This window comes from Xyrauchen texanus, chromosome 14, assembly GCF_025860055.1.
Source record: "Xyrauchen texanus isolate HMW12.3.18 chromosome 14, RBS_HiC_50CHRs, whole genome shotgun sequence".
NCBI classification, from domain to species: Eukaryota; Metazoa; Chordata; class Actinopteri; order Cypriniformes; family Catostomidae; genus Xyrauchen; species Xyrauchen texanus.
In genome coordinates, this window is record NC_068289.1 from 32,853,163 (window position 1) to 32,872,362 (window position 19,200).

General features: G+C 39.3%; 1 protein-coding gene across 3 annotated transcripts in view; it reads right to left on the reverse strand.

Moving 5' to 3' along the window:
- The window catches only part of ncam2 (neural cell adhesion molecule 2), a 399,400-nt gene that overhangs the window by 24,367 nt on the left and 355,833 nt on the right, over positions 1–19,200 (reverse strand). For all 3 annotated transcript variants that reach the window (XM_052141957.1, XM_052141956.1, XM_052141958.1), the window contains exons 14-15: positions 18,711–18,832; positions 11,468–11,642 (exon numbers count right to left, since the gene is read on the reverse strand). In XM_052141957.1, coding sequence (XP_051997917.1) covers positions 11,468–11,642; positions 18,711–18,832 — 297 coding nt within the window. The remainder of the gene's footprint in view (positions 1–11,467; positions 11,643–18,710; positions 18,833–19,200) is intronic.

A 19,200-nucleotide genomic window follows, 5' to 3' on the forward strand; every position in this document is an offset into this window, starting at 1 on the left:
TCATTATCTCTCCGCTTCCGACGGCCACGGGACACATTTGTGGATGTTCATGTTCTCAGCGTTGCGGTCGCGGCTTTCCTTCTTCCAGGGGAAAGCCACTGTAGCTGCCCCCGCACTGCGCCTTCTACACATGGCTGGCGCTGGAGGCGATTTTGGGAGTTCAATGTGCTGGGTAATTCCCTGCGGACCTCCTGTTCCCCAGCGCGCTCGTTTGCTCCCGTCTGGTGATGTCTCTTTCGGGGCATGCGAGCAGGATGAGTCTTCGATTGCTGCATCGGAGAGCGCACTGGCGATGTCGGACGCCGACAACTCTCAATACCCTTGAATGCAGGCGGTCCATGGGTACAAAGAGGTCCCTCAGGTGGATAAGGCGGTTGCAATGCACCTGTGCCTGCAAAATGCCGCCACCTGGCGGGATTGTCCGGCGCTCCCCTCCAGAGCCTGTAGGGCTATGTCGTCGCCGGTGACCAAAGCCTACAGTGCCACTGGACAGGCCGCCTCTGCCCTGCATGCCATGGCCATCCTGCAGGTACACCAGGCCAAGGCCCGCAAAGAACTGCACGTGGGTAGTCCTGATCCTGACATGTTGCAGGAGCTGTGCTCGGCGACCGACCTTGCCCTCCAGGTGACAAAGGTATCAGCGCGAGCACTCGGGCAGGCGATGTCCACCTTGGTGGTCCAGGAGTGTCACCTGTGGTTGAATCTGGTCGAGATGAGCCCGCTTTAAAGCCCGCTTTCTCAACGCAGCCATCTCCCAGATCTGAATTTTCGGCGACACCGCTGAGGACTTCGTCCAGCAGTTTCCGGTGATGAAGAAGCAGACAGAAGCTATCCAGCACATCTTTCCCCGGCACAGCTCAAGATCCCACACCTCATCAGCTCACGAGGGTGTACCCCTGGGGCGGTGAAAGCCCAGGCAGCTCCGCCTCAACCAGAACCCAGTTCTCAGCCCCATCGTAGAACCCCCGCAGGAATCTGAAGCCCCCCCTCTAACGGGCCGGCATGAGGACCTGGAAGGCTCCTATGAGCCCTTAAGATGGACAACCCAGGAAGGCTGGAGGCGGGTGTCCCCCTCCACCTTGAGGATATATGTAGCCGCTATAGCAGCCCACTACGACGCAGTGGACATTAAGTACCTAGGGAAGCACAACCTGATAATCAGTTTCCTCAGAGGTGCCCGGAGGCTGAATCCTCCCAGGCCACACCTCTTCCCCTCATGGGATCTCTCCGCGGTCCTCCTGGGCCTTCGGGGAGCCCCCTTTGAGCCGCTAGAGTCAGTCAAGCTGAAAGCCCTCTCCTTGAAGATGGCCCTCTTGATTGCGCTCACTTCCATCAAGAGGAAGTTCTCTCATCAAGTTCTCTGTCAGCAACTCTTGCCTGGAGTTCAGTCCGACAGATTCTCAGATCATTCTGAGACCCCAACCAGGCTATGTGTCCAAGGTTCCCACGACCCCCTTCAGGAATCAGGTGGTGAACCTGTAAGCGCTGCCCTGGGAGGAGGCAGACCCAGCCCTGTCATTGCTATGTCCGGTGCATGCTTTGTACAGCTACTTGGATCACAGGCAGAGCTTTAGATGTTCTGAGCAGCTCTTTGTCTGCTTTGGTGGACAGCGGAAAGGGAACGCTGTATCTAAACAGAGGCTTGCCCACTGGATCATGGAGGCTATTGCATTGGCCTACCAGACCCAGGCTGTCCCTGCCCCCTTGCGGGTTCAAGCACACTCTACATGGAGTGTGTCGTGTCCTCGTGGGCACTGGCCAATGGCACCTATCTAGCAGACATCTGCAGAGCAGCGGGCTGGGCAACACCCAATACCTTCGTGAGATTTTACAATCTCTTGGTTGAGAGGGTTTTGTCTCGTGTTCTTTCAGGTACGAACAGGTAGAGTTCGGTAATATGGCACAGCTTGCGTATAGTGCTTTTCCTCTTCTCTGAGGCGAAAACTTGCACTTTTACCCCCAGTCGAGTTCACAAAGTCGTAGACCCTTGATCTCCTTCCTCCCAAGCCCTATGGTTCGCGAACTCGGCAGAGGAGTTCGCAGCCAGCCCCACTACAGGGTCTAATATGCCCTGTACTGGGATAGGTGCTCCACAGGTGCCAATTACTCCGGTAACCCCTGTGATGTATATTCAGTGGTACGGTATCCCTGTCGGCAGACCCGCATCTCTCTTGGGCAAAGCTCTCTCTGCCCCAGGTCGCTGTGTTTGTTGAGTTCTCCCCCCTTTTCGTGGCGTGACCTACCACCGCGCCTCTTCCATGTGCGGCTTCCATGTCGTATTGCCACATGTTGACCTCCCCTTTTGGGCAGGATGTGGCATTCCATGGGGTCTTTTCCCCCTGAAAGAATAGGAAAGGAAAAGAACATCTTCCCGATGAGTATTATAGCGTTAGATGGCCCCAGCCGAATCTAATACTCTGTGGAGAGAAAAAACATAGAGAAAAGTCTGCGTCTGCCGGAGCCTGCTACCATGCTAGTTACAAAGTCGTGGACCCTTGTTGTCCTTCCTCCCTAGCCCTATGGTTTGCGAACTCGGCGGAGGAGTTCGCTTATCCCCCTCAGGGATGTGGGGAACTACATGACGTCTTTTGGGGCTTTGGGGGAGGTTACGTGCAGACTGACGCCCCTACTATTATGCACGCAGCAGCTTGCTTGCACTTGCATCAGCAGTTCATGTAACACGGTTCAGCTGTTGTGGCGCTTTTCTATAGGAAGCCTTAGTGTCGCTACATCGACACAACGTTGAGTGAGTGACAGACGGGGAAAGTCATGGTTACTTTCGTAACCTCTGTTCCCTGAAGGAGGAAACAAGACATTGTGTCCGTCTTGCCACAACACTGTACTAGCCGCTGAAATGGCCGGACCTTGTCTCGGCTCCTCAGAACAAAACCTGTATGTCCTGGAGAGTGGCATGCAAATTCCACTCGCCAATTCTCATTGGCCTTTCTCAAAGTATGGGAGGTGTTCGGGGCTCTCAAGAGCGACCCCTAGTGTCACTACATCGACACAATGTCTCGTTCCCTCCATCAGGGAACAGAGCTTACGACAGTAACCATGATGATACATTCTCTTAAAGCAAGTCTAAATATCTTATATGTTGCTTGTCAAGTAAATGTATCTGGTTTAGAGGGTTTGTAGACTATTTTAAATGGAAAACAGGACAAAAACATTTGATAACAGTATGTTTTTTGCAGTGAATTTCTTTACTGAATTAAACGTAATAAAAAGTATTTTTTTCCATTTAATTCAGTGAATGTCATTTAGAGGTGTTTTTTAAAGATAGTTTTGTCCTCTTTATTGTTAGTAAGCTCGTTTAATACAACAGTTTAAGTATTTTGTATATAAGTGTTTTTTCTTCGTATATAAACACACATTTGTATATAGGCCTACTTCTGCGAGTGCTGAAGTGCTAAATTCATAAAGATATACTATATACTAAGATTTATTCTCTAAAACAAGTCTAAATCTCTTATTTGTGGCTTATCAGGTGATTGTATCTCTTTTTTAAAGGATTTTTAGCTATTTCTAAATATTTGTATTTTTAATATTATATTCAACATTCTCAGATAACAACTTTTTCTTCTGGAGTGTAGCTGCTAAAGAAAATGTACGTTGTTTTAAATAAGTTTTAGATATTTATATTGGAAAACAAGCCAAAACAAAGTCAAATCAAAAACATATTTTGTTGCAGTGTATAATGGGCTGAAGACTACCCTCTCTCACCTTTCTGCTCACTTCAATCCATCTTTAACTCACTTTAAAAAACAAACTCTATCGTATTAATAAAGCTGCGTATTGCCAATTTTCTTCATGAAATATTTGATTATTCAATAAGTCATGAGCCACCACGTTATAATCTAGCTGCAGCAAGTGCGTGCTCGAGTGATGAGCATCCCCGCAACAGATTGTGGATCAGCCAAGTGCAGTTTCAGTCTCTCCACCATAGATCGGGACATTCGTGCAACTCATAGAATAGGCGCTGATCGCACAGAGAAATGCAAGTTTCGAAGTTTGTATTTATTTACATGATCTGCTTCCATATTATTTGACCTTTAATAAAGCTATAACACATTAAATATAACTTCATTTAAAATGTAATGCCAGGGTGTTTCCTTTAAAGAGCTCCAGCTCCTCTTATTCCATAACGAGAGTGCTTCTGTATTTTACTTATTTTGTATTTTTGCATTATTATTCCCTCGTACTTTGCAATCTACATCACCTGAAGCTGTTTGGAAAGTTTAAAGTTCATCTGGACTGTGAGCTGTGCAATTCTTTCAGCAGTGCTGCTCTTGTGCATCATAATAAGAGTTTAATGTGATCTCATGTTACGTTAAATGAGATCAAACGACTATTTGACAACAAAGTTTTGTTGGCAATTGTTTTATTGTCGGCGTTGTTGATAATCTCCTCGTAAACATCTTTTTATTTTAGAAATGGGCAACAATAGGCCTATGTCGAGCTGTAACAGTTCAAAGTGTGCATTTTTAAATGAATATGCATAGCACTAGTATTTCTGTTATATTTGAAGGCCACTTTGATGATTATGACACTTTAGCTACAGTAACCTTCAATATATGCAAAGTACATTTGAGCTATTTCACCCTTTCTGGGCTCTGGGCTCCACACCCACTGGCGTGTTTCTGAAAACATAGGATGGTGGGGGAAGAGTCATTTATATTCATGAATAAAGCAAAAGCTGATTGAACAATTCAGTAATATTCATCAGGAAAGCACCACCTGATTGGTAAGAGTAACTATAACCTAATCACTAAACCTAACCATAACAAATCAGGTAGAGCTTTCCTTATAAATATGAATGAGCCTTCGGAACAGCATTTCAGTTATAGGTATCATCTGTTAACAGAAGAAAAACAAATCCTCCTGCATAGATGGTATTCTAAATAACAAAAAAAAAACCAAAAAACATTATTTACGGTAAATAGCATGCAAACAAATCCTGATTTACATCCACTGACATACAGCTGCAATTTTTTTTGGGTTACTAAAATATTAGTAAAATTACTAGTGTGGGTTTAAACTCAGGACTGCTCACACTCAAATCAAGGATCTTACTTTTGAGACCATCAGGCCATGTTCACAGTAAATACAGTATATACTCTGATCCAAGTGTTTATCCACTGAATGACACAATCCAAGGTCCAACTGTAGCACATTTATGGAAGTTACAACATAAAATATGTTAATCTGAGTGCTTGAATTGATCGAAAAGAAAGAGTGTGCCTACAATTTACTGTTACAGTAGTACATTTTATTTCTAATCAGAATGTTAACAATAAATTGTTGACTTTCCAGTTATTACATGTACATTAACAAATGCTCTACTAAAATCAAATCTGCAGATCAATACATCAAATAGATTTCAAATGAATTTATTAAAACAAAAGGTCTGATATTGTAAAATACTCTTTAGCAGATAACATCTAAATGGCAAATTGGTGGGGTACATCTGCGAGGACATGCGTATCAGAATGATGCATATTTACAAATGGTGATAATTTTTGTTACATGACATATATTTATTTACGAGCCCATATGCATGGCAATCATATACTGTAATACCAAGCAATCATAATGTAAATCCTACGTCAGAGTGAAAGCTCTCTTTAAATGTTCTTCTCTTTGCATTTCACAGTACATCAAAATGTGCTCACAGTTAAATGAACTTGCCCATCAGGTGGAAAACATGTTTTTGAGGCAACTAAAAACACTTACATAATGTCTCTTGGCTATTAGTTTGAACAGAAGCTACTTTCTTTTTTTTTTTTTTTGTGCAATGGATGAGGTTCCTGTAATTTTAGCAATATTTAAACTGATAACAAAATAAGTTCTAACTCATTTATGGCTGTAAAGAGAAATCTGTCTCCTTCCTGAGATTCCGTCCACAAACACTGAAGTAATGAAAGCTGACATGCAATCGACCAAGCTCCAAATGTGTTTACCCTCACAATCGTACTCCATTTAAAAAGCATCTGCACTGCTGGGGATCGGTTCTGCTTATTTCTTCTGTGGCTGATGCCCTTAGTCACCTTCATCAGTGATTCACTTTGCTATGTGTCCAGTAAACTATCCTAGATGTAGCTACTGCAAAGGCCAATCAGTCCCCAACAGCTATTTACAACCTCTGATTGGTTGTTGAAGTTTTCCTGAATTCATTATCACCACAGATGACCTCTTGAGACCCTGAAACTCTGTTAAAATGATTCTTCTAAAAGCACGCCATCTTTCTAAATAGACCACAATTGTGCCTGTAGTCCAAAGGATTCATAGTTTGGGTATGTACGTTCTTAAGTTTTTATTTATTAATGTTAACAGGTTAATGAAATGGTCAAGTGTCTATTCGGACCAGTGGAGTGTGGTAGTCTACTAAAATGAGGAGATCATGAAACCTTTCTGGGTTTGGGGAATTGTGACATCAGTAAGAGGGGACAAAATGGGGGCAAAACTCTTGCAGAATCCTTTACAAAATCCAACAACATTTCAGAATGTTTCAGTCTCGCACAGAGAGCAGCAAAGTCATGTCTGACTAATCTGTAATCCTCCATACAACCACCTTATGCTGCAGACTCACCCTAGATGGGGTCATACTATTACACAGTTTATGGTTTACTGTGTAAACGAATCATGAATCAATAGCATTTTTGTAATATTTTGTTTGTAATAGTGTTTTAAAAATCCATTGTTAATGCATGACCTTGAATGTATTTTGTCAAACAACCAGTCAGTAACAAAACCAAAAGACACACTAAACTCTCAATACTAATAATTTTCAATTATTTTTTAACACTTGTATTAAATAAAATACAAAATTATTACTACTTGCAGTTGAATGGCTATATTATCCTTATAAGCACACTCATGCACAAATAGACCCCAGGTGCTGCTCAAGCACCTGCTCTTTTGGCCTTTGACTAGTTAAGTGCCCATTTTGCAAGAATTTTTGTTTTCTATTTATATTTCTAATTTTATATTTTATTTTTACAAATTTTCTAATGGGATCAATTCTCAGTTAAAACATGTTGGAATGCCCGACAACTGCATTTGAGTTCTAATTCTCTTCAACTTCCTTTGTCACAGCCACCACAGTTAACGCACGCAAATTGAGCACCCTGCAGAGCAGCATTCACGTCTCCCTGACCTGACTACATTGGTGACAGCCAGGTAACAATAGTGTTTGCCCTAAGCTCAGCATTGTTCATCACTGTTGTGAAATTAAACTATTAAAACATCTCAATACAGCCAGCCTAACTTAGGCAATATCCCTCCATTAAGCTTAAAAAACAAGCAAGCTAGTCTGGCGTTGGCGTAAAATAGCGTTGTGATGCAGCCGTCAATGAAAAATTAGTGAATCCTGGTAGGCTAGTTCCTATGTCAGGCAAATTAAACAAATATAAATGCATTACATGGTTAATAGTCAATAATATTTGGATATCAGAAGCATTATCAGACCCGTCATCCATCACAAGAAAATTGTAAATATATGATGTGTCCACTGTTTACATACTCATACTGATTAGCAAAAGCTTTAAGATATAGCCTAGTAAATTATCGATTCATACACATGGGACACACTAATTGTCATTTCAATACAAGTTAATGGCCTTTACAAGCTCAGATTTGAAAGTTAACTGTTCATCTAATTTTTATTTAAAAGCAGGGGAATGTTCCTGCTCCCTAAAACTCAGTACACCGAATGCACTTAGCCTAATTGTTGCAACTGGATATAGGCCTACTTTATAGTTTGAAGGTTAGATTGGTTGCTTTATTAATTAATTTATTCAGAGAACAACTTTTTTCAATTTTGTGTAAAGATTTGTTGATTTTGAATCATTATTTATTTTATAGACCACTAAAGCATGTACAATGTTGTATTGTTTTCTTTCTTTTTGCCTGTTCTTGTGATAAATGTATTCTAAAGTATTCATAATTTTATAGAAATCTGTTGAGAATTAAACATCAGCATGTAGTGTGTACACAGAGTGTATGGGTATTAAAAAAATAATAAAATATGTCCTACTGCAGGGGTTCTCAAAAGGGGCATTAAAAGGATGTGAGGGGGCACTGAGAGCAAATTAGTAGAGAGGGGGCGTTAGGTTACAAATGGGGGCATTTATCAGTCATAATAATCAAATCTATCTTCAAGTTACTATTTGCATCAAAACTTTATCTAGACTTGATGTATATTAGTTGGTTCTCAATTATACAGGTTGGTATGCAATTGTACCACGGTTCTTCTGATTTTGAAGTCTAGCGACATATCTGAAGTATCTAGTTTAGCAGTGTCAAATACACAGGTGGAGGCACAAGCTCAGCTAATGCACCTGTCTGTAGATGGATACGGCTCAATGGAGAGAGCAGCACAAGTGCAAAGCTCTTAAAGATCGAGCTCTTAAACTTGCAGCTTTGCAAGAATCAGAGCAAGAGCAAGGTGCAAGAAGCGGAAACCATTTGAATTCAGCAACGACTTCTACATCACCACCCTTGAATTTACTATAGTAACTCTAACTGTTTGACAGAAATAGATTGATTTTAAATATGATCATACCACTAAATCAGCTCTAATAAATTTGTCATAGGCTACATTAGGACAGTGAGGGAATATAATTAATTTTTGTTACAACTTATAAATATTTACAAGTTTTTACATGTGTTTAGGGTAGGTCTACTGTTTATAATTAGAAAAATGCCATAGTTTGTTTAATAGAAATCATGTTACATCTAACCATGCAAGTGAAGAAGATCCATGCTTCTATGTGCTTACTTTGGTCTTGTTAAAAATACCACTGTTAAAACTATAAAAATAAATAATTAATGAATAAATTAAAATGTTAAAATAGGCAAATGTAAAATATATGAACAATATCACTTTTATTATTAGTTTCTGTCTTCACAGTTTCATTTTATAGGCCCCAGATATACTGTAGACCTCCATCTGCTTGAATTCAAGAAAAGCAAGGTTTGGTCTCACATTCATGACGTGTAAACCTGCTGAATTTATAAACAAGTCTTTAAAATTAAGCAATGCGTCAAAGTTGCATTGAGCAAATTCAGCAAATAACACAAATATTGAGTTTTGTGCATCCCCCCTCCCCTTCCAATTTATGTCACATAATTGTGCTACTGTATGTAACTTTATTTTTAATAAATAATTATGAGAGGGGTGCCGTTTTCTTTTGCTTGAGCACCTGCCCCACTAAATGTCTGTGCAGGGCCCTGCTTATAAGTAGCCTTTTTCACTCTAATAATCAACAAATCCTCTGAGACCTCCTTTCCACCTGGTATTAAGATGTGTTTCGGGTGATCCGATCACATGTGGTCAGCGCTTAATACAGGTCTAAACAGGGTCTGTAAGGTTTTGTGTTCGGATCACAAAAAAACACATACGAATGTCTTCAAAAACGCATGTCCACATCACATTTGATGTGTAAACACTAATTTGTCCCGTATAGTTCCCGGCAGCATGAAGCGCCACCCCTCACCTGTTAATCAACCACTGTCCTAAAACAAAAGTTAAAGTTTGTCGATTACAAGCACAGATCAGTGGTTCAATCAGCTTTAAAAGTAAATAACCGTCTGATCGTAAAATTGTTAAAAGCGGATACATACACAATAAGAAAATCTTATTTAGTGTGTCTGAAATCAACACACTGATGCTCCCCTAAAGGTGCTGTAATCGATTTATTAATGGAAAATAATGCCAAAAAATGTCCTACTCCCTTAAATATATGAATGAAATAAGAGACCTGAGATATCTCAATGCTGCTGTTTTGCCCTGTTTTTGTCTCTAAATTTTCTTTGGAGGGCGGTATTTTGGAATGAGGGGGCATGGCTAATTTGTCAACTTAGTCACGTGAACCAAAATCACTTACAGCACTTTTAATACAGGCAACCTGCAAAAATAACGGATAAATCTGCTTGTCATGTTGCGTTTGTGCATAGATTAAATGTCAACCACATCTGGAAGAAACAGCGCACCAGGTTTTTTTTTTTGCGCTTTCTTTGTATTCTCTGAATTTGTTGCGCTTTAATATTACGCAGTAACACACTGGCATAGTGACTGACAAATGTTGTCATGAAACAGAAATCCTGTGGTCACAGGAGAGTCATTTAAGTGGCCAGCTGTAAACAGCTATGTCTCACCTTACCACATGTGATCAGATCACCCGAGATTCATCGTAATACCAGATGGAAACGAGGTCTGAGATGCAGCATAAATTCAAGAAAAGAGTTATCAATCTTCCCTGACAGCAAAGATTCAGCTTCTTTTTGAATAAGCAGAGAGCTCACTATTAAAACCAGCTTCCTTTTTGGTTTATTTATTCTCGAAAGAGGCTAAAACTGATTATGCTCAACAGAGTGAATGAGCTGTTATTTATTTCAACCGATTCCAACTGTTGGACCAAGCTGCTTTGCAAACCAATTGTGAACATAATAGGCGTGCATCATCCCTTCAAAAGTGTGATCAGATATACAGTCAGGTCCATAAATATTGGGACATCAACACAATTCTAATCTTTTTGGCTCTATACACCACCACAATGGATTTGAAACGAAATGAACAAGATGTGCTTTAACTGCAGACTTTCAGCTTTAATTTGAGGGTATTTACATCCAAATCAGGTGAACGGTGTAGGAATTACAACAGTTTGTATATGTGCCTAACACTTTTTAAGGGACCAAAAGTAATGGGACAATTGGCTGCTCAGCTGTTCCATGGCCAGGTGTGTGTTATTCCCTCATTATCCCAGTTACAAGGAGCAGATAAAAGGTCCAGAGTTAATTTCAAGTGTGCTATTTACATTTGGAATCTGTTTCTGTCAACTCTCAATATGAGATCCAAAGAGCTGTCACTATCAGTGAAGCAAGCCATCATTAGGCTGAAAAATCAAAACAAACCCATCAGAGAGATAGCAAAAACATTAGGTGTGGCCAAAAAAAAGCTGAAAGTCTGCAGTTAAAGCACATCTTGTTCATTTCATTTCAAATCCATTGTGGTGGCATATAGAGCCAAAAAGATTAGAATTGTGTCGATGTCCCAATATTTATGGACCTGACTGATATATATATATATATATATATATATATATATTTTGTTTAGTTTTATTTTTGTAATGTCAATTATTTTCCCATCCCATTGTTTTTGAGAAAGCACTGGCTCCTTTGCCTCCAAGCACAAAATACCCCTAATTATGATATAGAAAATGTTACAGCTGTTTGGTTACACTGTACATTTCATTGTGAATCTCAGATGTATGAGCGGTACATGAGCATCATGGGTGGTTGTTAAGTGTGCTGAACTGTAACAAGCAAGTAATTAAAAGAGGAGAGATATAATTTCAGCTATAGATTTTGTGAGTGGGTGATGAAGTGCTGTAGGGAATCAGACTCAATTTATTGTACGAGAAAGAGACGTTATCATACTTTGGGTGTGTTGTGGAAGTGCGTGTACCTGTGATATCGGGCTTCTGCGGCATGGAGAACTTCACAAACGTGGGTTCAGACAGGCCTTTGACGTTACGGGCGGTGATTTCCACTTCGTACTGCGTATTCCACTGAAGCGGCTGTAGCAGCACAAAATCATTCACACCTGGAACCAGTTTTGTCATCCACTGTTCTTCCTTATCCTGCACGAAACCAGAAGTGTTTAGGAAAGTGAATTTGTGTAAGCATGCACAAAAAAAGCACACACACTATGAAATATTTTAACAATTTTCATTTTACTTATAATATATCTGAAAATGACAACATGTTGGTATGACATTAAGCAAAGTTGTTACATGAGTTTTTGTCAGTTCACAACTAATAATGAATGTGACATATTACAATATAATATACTGTGTGTATGGGAAATGTTGAGATTGATATTCAAAGGCACAGGCATGTCTCTCAGTATAAAAATATGTGACCTTACATGTTCATGCTGTGACTTTGCAAGGAAGCAGTGCTAGATTCAGGACATGTTAGGGTAACACTTTCTATGAAGCCCATATTTATAATGCCTTGTGATTATGCACGCCTGGCTCCCAATTGGGCTAATCAGCCAAGGAGAGGGATAAATGCAGCAGAATGCAGCAGTTGGAAACAGAGAGAGACACATGTAGTGTGTTTCTGTTGTGTGTCTTTTTTGTTTAATTAAATATTATTTTGACTGTTCAGACGGTTAGTAATTGATAAGAGAATTTTCATTTTTGGGTGAACTGTCCTTTTAAGTGGAACATAGACCATAGGCCTAATGAAAATATATAATAAAACATAAAATAAATCATAAATCAAGAGGAGTTTTGAGACTTAACAAGCGTTCCTTGTGGAATTTCCCTTAAAAAACTTTTAGTCACTTGAGGAAAGTGATTTTGTGTACAGTATGTCTGTGTTAATGTCTTAATTGTACAGTACCATAATTGTTTTCATATTTATTTTATCTAGTATATTTAAACGTACATGTGCATTTCAGAATAGCGTCCAGTATGGAATCAGATTTTTGGGATTCTTGGGTGTTTTGTATAAGAAGTATCAACCATTTGGGCTGGACTGGTAATCATAAACCGTGCATTTTCCCAGTGGGCCGAAGCACTTTGGGGCCGATCAGGGGCGGACTGGCCATCGGGAGAAACAAGCACGCCGGTGGGTCGGCTGCAAAAGGGCCAAATGGGCCACGATCAGGGCTGGACTGGTAATCTGGCATACCGTGCATTTTCCCGGTGGCACGACACACTTTAGGGGCTATCAGGGGCGGACTGGCCATTTGGAGAACCGAGCAGGTCCGTGGGTCGGCCGCGAAATGTGCCGAATGGGACACGATAAACTAAAATGATCTTCCACGATATGCAGAAAAGAACAGGAGGAGGAGGGCGTGACCTGAGATGGGGCGTGAGATGACTAATCAGCTGGAGAGAGATAGGGAGTGGCAGGGACATCAGTTCAGGAGAGAGAGAGATGCACGTGTTGTGTGTGTGTGTGCATCTTTGTTTTGGATGCTGCAAAGCACTTTAATATTATTAGGGGTTCAAGCTCGAAAGGCTGAAACCCTATTGTATTTGTTAGGATTTTTTGCTTTATTATGGTTATTGTTCTGCCCTAAAAAACATTGTGCATACTAAACTGTAAGGCATAGAGATGTGGGATGGTAGTACTCTGGCTGGCTCGCCTTAGGGATTGAATCAGCTCAAACGGCTCATAGATGGTGAAATAGTAAAAACAAACAAAAAAACATATTTTGGGCAATGAAACTTAAGGGATAGATACTAAATTATTTCTTGCCGTTTTTGGCTCAGCCCCTTTGTTTCCCCGCTATTATGGGTTGTTTGAAAACAAAATTCAAAACGAACTCTTCCTAGGCTGTTTGCCTGATAAGAATCAAGCCAGTGCAGAGATCCCAAGTTATCAAAGGAATTTGAACATTTAGAGTTATCCTGAAATGTTATGCCAAAATGTTCGTATTGGGTGTGTCCATTTTACTAAAATGGTTATAATTTTTGGAACGGAATGAGATATTATCACCACATTTGGGACACGTATGTATGGGGTCATTCTGAGGACACACAAAAAAATTGCAGCAATTTTTATATAGGGTAAAATAAGTAGGCTCATGTTTCTCTTGGACGAAGAGGTCTTTACAAAATTTGAAAGAAAAACCAGGAGTTTTACATAAGTGTAAATCATTGTATACACCGCTGTGTTACACAAAGAAACACAATATTCATACGATATTGTAGATCTCCTCATTATGTACAAATTTGCCCTCAGTATGATTGGTGTGAAACAAAACATTCAATAAAAACTTGAGATTATTTTAAAAGATGACTTTTTTTAACTAGACCTAGGCCATTTGCCTGATAAGAACCAAACCAGTGCAAAAAGATTCTCCAGAGTCCCAAAATAAAAAAGCAACAAAGGAATTTTTCCTATTTTATTTATCATCAAACGGTATGCCAAAACGTTTGTAATGGGCATAGCCACTTTTACAAAAATGCAAGCAGTGTCTGTGTCTAAAGTGCCATCAATATCTATGAGGACAGTTGCATATCATAAAAAACATCAACAAAATCATCTTTTAGCAGCTATTTTTACTAGTCCTTGTCTGTTCACCCGATCAAAACCAAACCAGTGAAGAAAGATTCTATGGAGTCCCATTATTAATAATTATCAAAAAAGTTTTAACTTTCGATTCAAGGTCACAAAGCTACACAAAAACGTAAGCAGTGGGCATAGCCACTTTTATGAAACAGTTATAACTCTTGAACGGAATGAGATATTTTCACAAAATTTGAGACGTATGTATGGGGTCATTCTAAGGACACATGAAAAACAATGTATACTTATGTCTCTTGGTGGTGCTAGAACAGTTAGGAATGTAAAAAATACCATATCTGTGTGATACCTTACACAGAAATAGTACATAGATTATGCTTAATATCTATTGCACATGACCTTAAAGGACCTTAAAGGCTTGAACCCCATTAATTGCTGCTTGCAGCTATATTGATTGAGTTATGTTCTGTCATTAAACGTTTTGTTGACTGCTCAGCCGATTCCTGCCTCCTCCTTGCCCATCCTTACACGACACAATCATATTATAAGGTGTATTATGAGACATTACGACTGCATTATAGTACAATGCATTATGGGTTTCATATAATTCATACCTCTTTTTGTCTGTCAATGTCTTGGATGAATGTAAAATATTATAAATTTTAAGAACAAATGTAAATGATTTATGCAATTTGCAATATTTATGGTCTCAGGAATTGATCACACAGATGTTAATTGGCTGATAAAATTGTTTTAATTTAATTTATTTAAAAGATTTCCATTTTTTAATAACATGCAACAAATGTCCATAATACTTGACAGATATCACAACTCTCTGTGAGCAACCCAAGGTATTTTAATCAATCCAAAAACTAGCCAATCAGAAATGCTTTTTGGATAATTTTGCGTGTTTGGATTTGCTGACAAGTGTTTGGAGGGTGGGTTTTGGAGAGAATGTGTGGTTGAAATTTCCAAAATGGCAGACATTAGTAAAATGGCTGAAATCATGTATAGCAGCTTTTCTTTACTTCTTATTTTATAATGCATTGAATCAGACACATCTACATGTAAATGCTACATCACTTCTTATGTTAAATGTATTCTAGCTCTCTCTCTCTCTCTCTCTCTCTCTCTCTCTCTCTCTGCCTCTGAGATACCATTTATTCGTTCTCATATTTTGAAATTCTGTACTTAATCTTTTATTAAAAGATTTAAATCTTTTAATTAAATCCATTATTCATTACATCAATAAAATTCTCATATTGTCTGCTGATTCTACATGCATCAGCAAGCATCTGTGTTAAAACCACAGTATAAACAAAATACTTGCCTTTTCTCAGCAAAATCAAGTCAAGTCAATTTTATTTGTAAAGTGCCTTTCACATCACACATCGTTTCAAAGCAGATTTAGAGAAGATCAAATCTTTCAAAATTGTGATGGGAAGAGAGTGATTAATAGAATCGCAGATGAAAGTGGCTTGAGAGGCCATATGCTGCTTCTTCCTCAGTGCAAGAGACAAGAAAGAGATGCTTTTCTCTAATTCTCAAGCTTTTCCCACACATTAAGACTGCAGAAATACCCGGATGCATCCACTATTCCCTTTGCCTTTGCCTGCGGAGTGACTGAGAATGAGTGTGTATAATTTAAAGTGTGTGTGTGTGTGTGTGTGTGTGTGTGTGACAGAGAGAGCAGGCTTTTCCACCGGCTAAAATTTGGAAACCAAGCATACACATGCTGCCTTCAAAAGTCATTGCTTTCATATTCTGATATTTTCAAAACGCCTCAGCTCTTTAAGGGCTAAATGGTTGGATGTGCATTTCACATGTTGACACTCCTTAGGCATGCTGTCTCCCCAGGCTGTGACATCTCCATTTCGTCTGTTCTCACCTCGACATGCACAGGGAATCAGAGAGAGAGAGAGAGAGAGAGAGAGAGAGAGAGAGAGAGAGAGAGAGGGAGTAAACGCGAGACAAAGAGAGAGATAAAAGAGAAAGAGGGAAGCATACAAATAAGAGAGAGCAAAAAGATACCGGCGGACGCTATTAAGGCAGTGGAGAAAACAAGGCATCAACAAACAGAGTGAGACAATCAGATCTGACCAAGTAAATGAGGAAATGCTGAAGCCCATGTGGAGGAGAACAAACAGAGGGATTGTGGGAAAGAGTGAATGACCCAGATGCTCTGTAGAGCTGTGGTGAATCTATGGATGTGCTTGTGAGGCAGCACTCGACAACCTCTCACATCCTGTAAACAATCTGTGTGTCATAGCAACCCCCCGACACACACAGAACAAAGCCTGTTGCATTACACTGGGCTTTTTAGAGCGCCAATACCCTCAAGAGGTTCAGTGTTTGCCCCAAGTGAGATTTATTCAAAGTCTTGATGTTGAACCATCTAATTTTATACTACTAGCAAATATGGACTGGAAACAAATCATGGGATAGCATTAAGACTGATAAGTTCAATGCTTTGGCAGACAGAAGAAGGGTCTTTAATTGGGATATTTTGCTGTTATCTAAATTCTGACTGGAAGAGGTAACATGGCAATTATTAAAAGAATGCTACATTTTTAAATGATAGAACATTGTCTTTGTAAAAGCCTACACTATATGGCCAAATGTATGTGGACACCTGAACAGCATACTCATACTGTATGTGCTTGTTGAACATTTAATTTCAGAAACATGGACATTAATAGGGAGTTCAACCTCCCACTTTTCTGGGAAAGCCTTCCACTAGATGTTGAAACATGACTGTAGGGGTTTGCAGACAGAGCTGGTGATTGATGAGGCCTGGCTCACAGTCAGTGCTCCAACCCAAAGGTGTTCAGTGGGGTTCAGCTCTGAGTTTAGTTTTGGCAAGTCAAGATCTTCCACACCAGACTCACTAAAGCATTTCTTTATGGATCTCTCTTATGGACAGAGAGATTGTCATGCCAGAACAGGAAAATTATGCCCCGTGCTACTAAAATGTAGAAGGACACGTTGGGCCTCATGTATTCAAATGAAAGACAAAGGCAGGCCGGCACACAGTCGTAAAGCCTGACTGAGGCCTACACACACACAGTCATAAATCTTACTGATAAAAACTGTGCCAAAATCAAACAAAAGAAGTTTAAAACAGACTACAAATCCCATGAAGCCTTGCTCACGTATGTGTGAAATTCCAAAGGATCGAACTCTCAACCCCAATTGGATGAGGCGCACAACAGAACGCCCCTCAAACATGACATAAATTCAATAAGCTAGTGTTAATTCAAATCAATGTTCTATTGATTTTAACTATGATAATTATCTTTGATAATGATTAATTATTGCTAATAACCAAACCCGCTCCTGAATGTAGCGCACTACTGACATTATATAGGTGTAATTAAATAGCCAATTCTATCAATAGAAGGGGTTGTTCATGTAGTGTATTTTGGGTTTATTTCCAGAAATTCATGTTTGTATTGTGTTTGACAGATTAAATGTTTTAAGAAGGGATGGATGCATAAGCTGGATGTATTGGAAAAGCTGACAGCTCTGGTTAAAAAACTAAATTAATCAGCAATTCAATAGAACAATTTAATGTGTTTACACCTATACTGCACCATGATATTTTCACTGAAAGAGCCCTAAAACAGCAGAACAGTGAGAATATCTAATCTATGAATTAGTTTGCTGAAGTTTGTGCTGGTGAAAAACAAAAAAAAAAAGCAAGGGCACAAAAGAAAGAGATGTATTTTCACTGCTCATTACAAACACATCGCCCACCTGTCTCTGCATGTCTACTGGAATAAGACTCTCTGCATTCCAGCACAATATCACAATACACACTTACACACAGCAAAACCACAGGATGCTGTTTAATACTGGCTAGCATTTCAAAAATGCTGTGGTGCTGGACACAAACTAACAAAGCTGTTGTTGTTTATTTTTTAACCTATTCAATTGAAATAACCTAACAATGTTTTTTTTTTTTTTTAACTTATTCAAGTGAAGTCATGATAAAAAGAGTCTAACATTTGATGAACATATAAATGTATATATCGCTAAAGAAAAAATGTTTAGTCAACACATTCTCACAAGTAAAAAAACATCACTCTGAATATATTTTGTTTCAGAGGACCTCGTAAATCCTTGGTTATCTTCAAATCTCTTCAGATTCCAGTTCGGTCATTCTATAATTGCAATGCAAGTCAAATGTTTAATTGAAATATTTACAAGAATTTTCTTCTTTTGCTTAAAGTTTGTGTAAATCCTGAAGAGCCAAGTCATTCCAAAATGATTTGAAAATGTTCCAAAGAGCATCCTATGTGCTTTAGCATGTAAATCGGATCGTTGTACCATTGTTATCATGGTCAATGTCACAAATGTGCTTACATTTTATTAGTTAAACTTTAATGCACAAATTTGTAATATTTGTTCTTCATTACACCATACATACTTTTTTTTAATTTTTTCTCAATCCTAAATCCCTCTGTTTATATGAAATAAAAATCTTAGCTTTTCAATGTGGTCTCAGAATTTTGGAATCCAATGTATATTCGAAGATCACTAAGGCTTGACAAACCCACTGAAATTACGTGAAATCTGATACAAATACTTCTCAGATAAAGCACTACAGCAAGGTTTCCCTTGTGAGACTGCGCTGGTTCAGGCTTTAAAAACAGATAACTCACTGTTTTGTATTTGACAATGTATTCCAGGATGGGCATTCCTCCATCATCCTGCTTGACCAGACCCAGTCGGTAAGCCTTCCCCACCCCTCGCTGCCCCTGAACCGACGGGGGACTAGGCTCTCCTGAATATCAAAAGAGACAAAACAATAGATAAATGGCCCACACACATATTCAAAATTATTATTTCAATTTTGATGGTCTGTTAAATACTGCAATAGTGAGTGTTTTTTCAAAGCCACACCATTTAAAGAAATATTTCAACCAAATATAAAATTCTGTCATTATGTACTCCAACTCATGATGTTCTAAGCTGTTATTTTTCACACTGGAACACAAAAGGAATCTTTACACAGATCTTTTCCATACAATGTAATTTCATAGTGACCACAGATGTCAAGAAATGGTAGATATGATTTGTGCGCTATATTCCAAGTCTTCTGAAGCCATATGATTGCACTGATGTGCTGCACTCTGACAGGTATAATGTCAT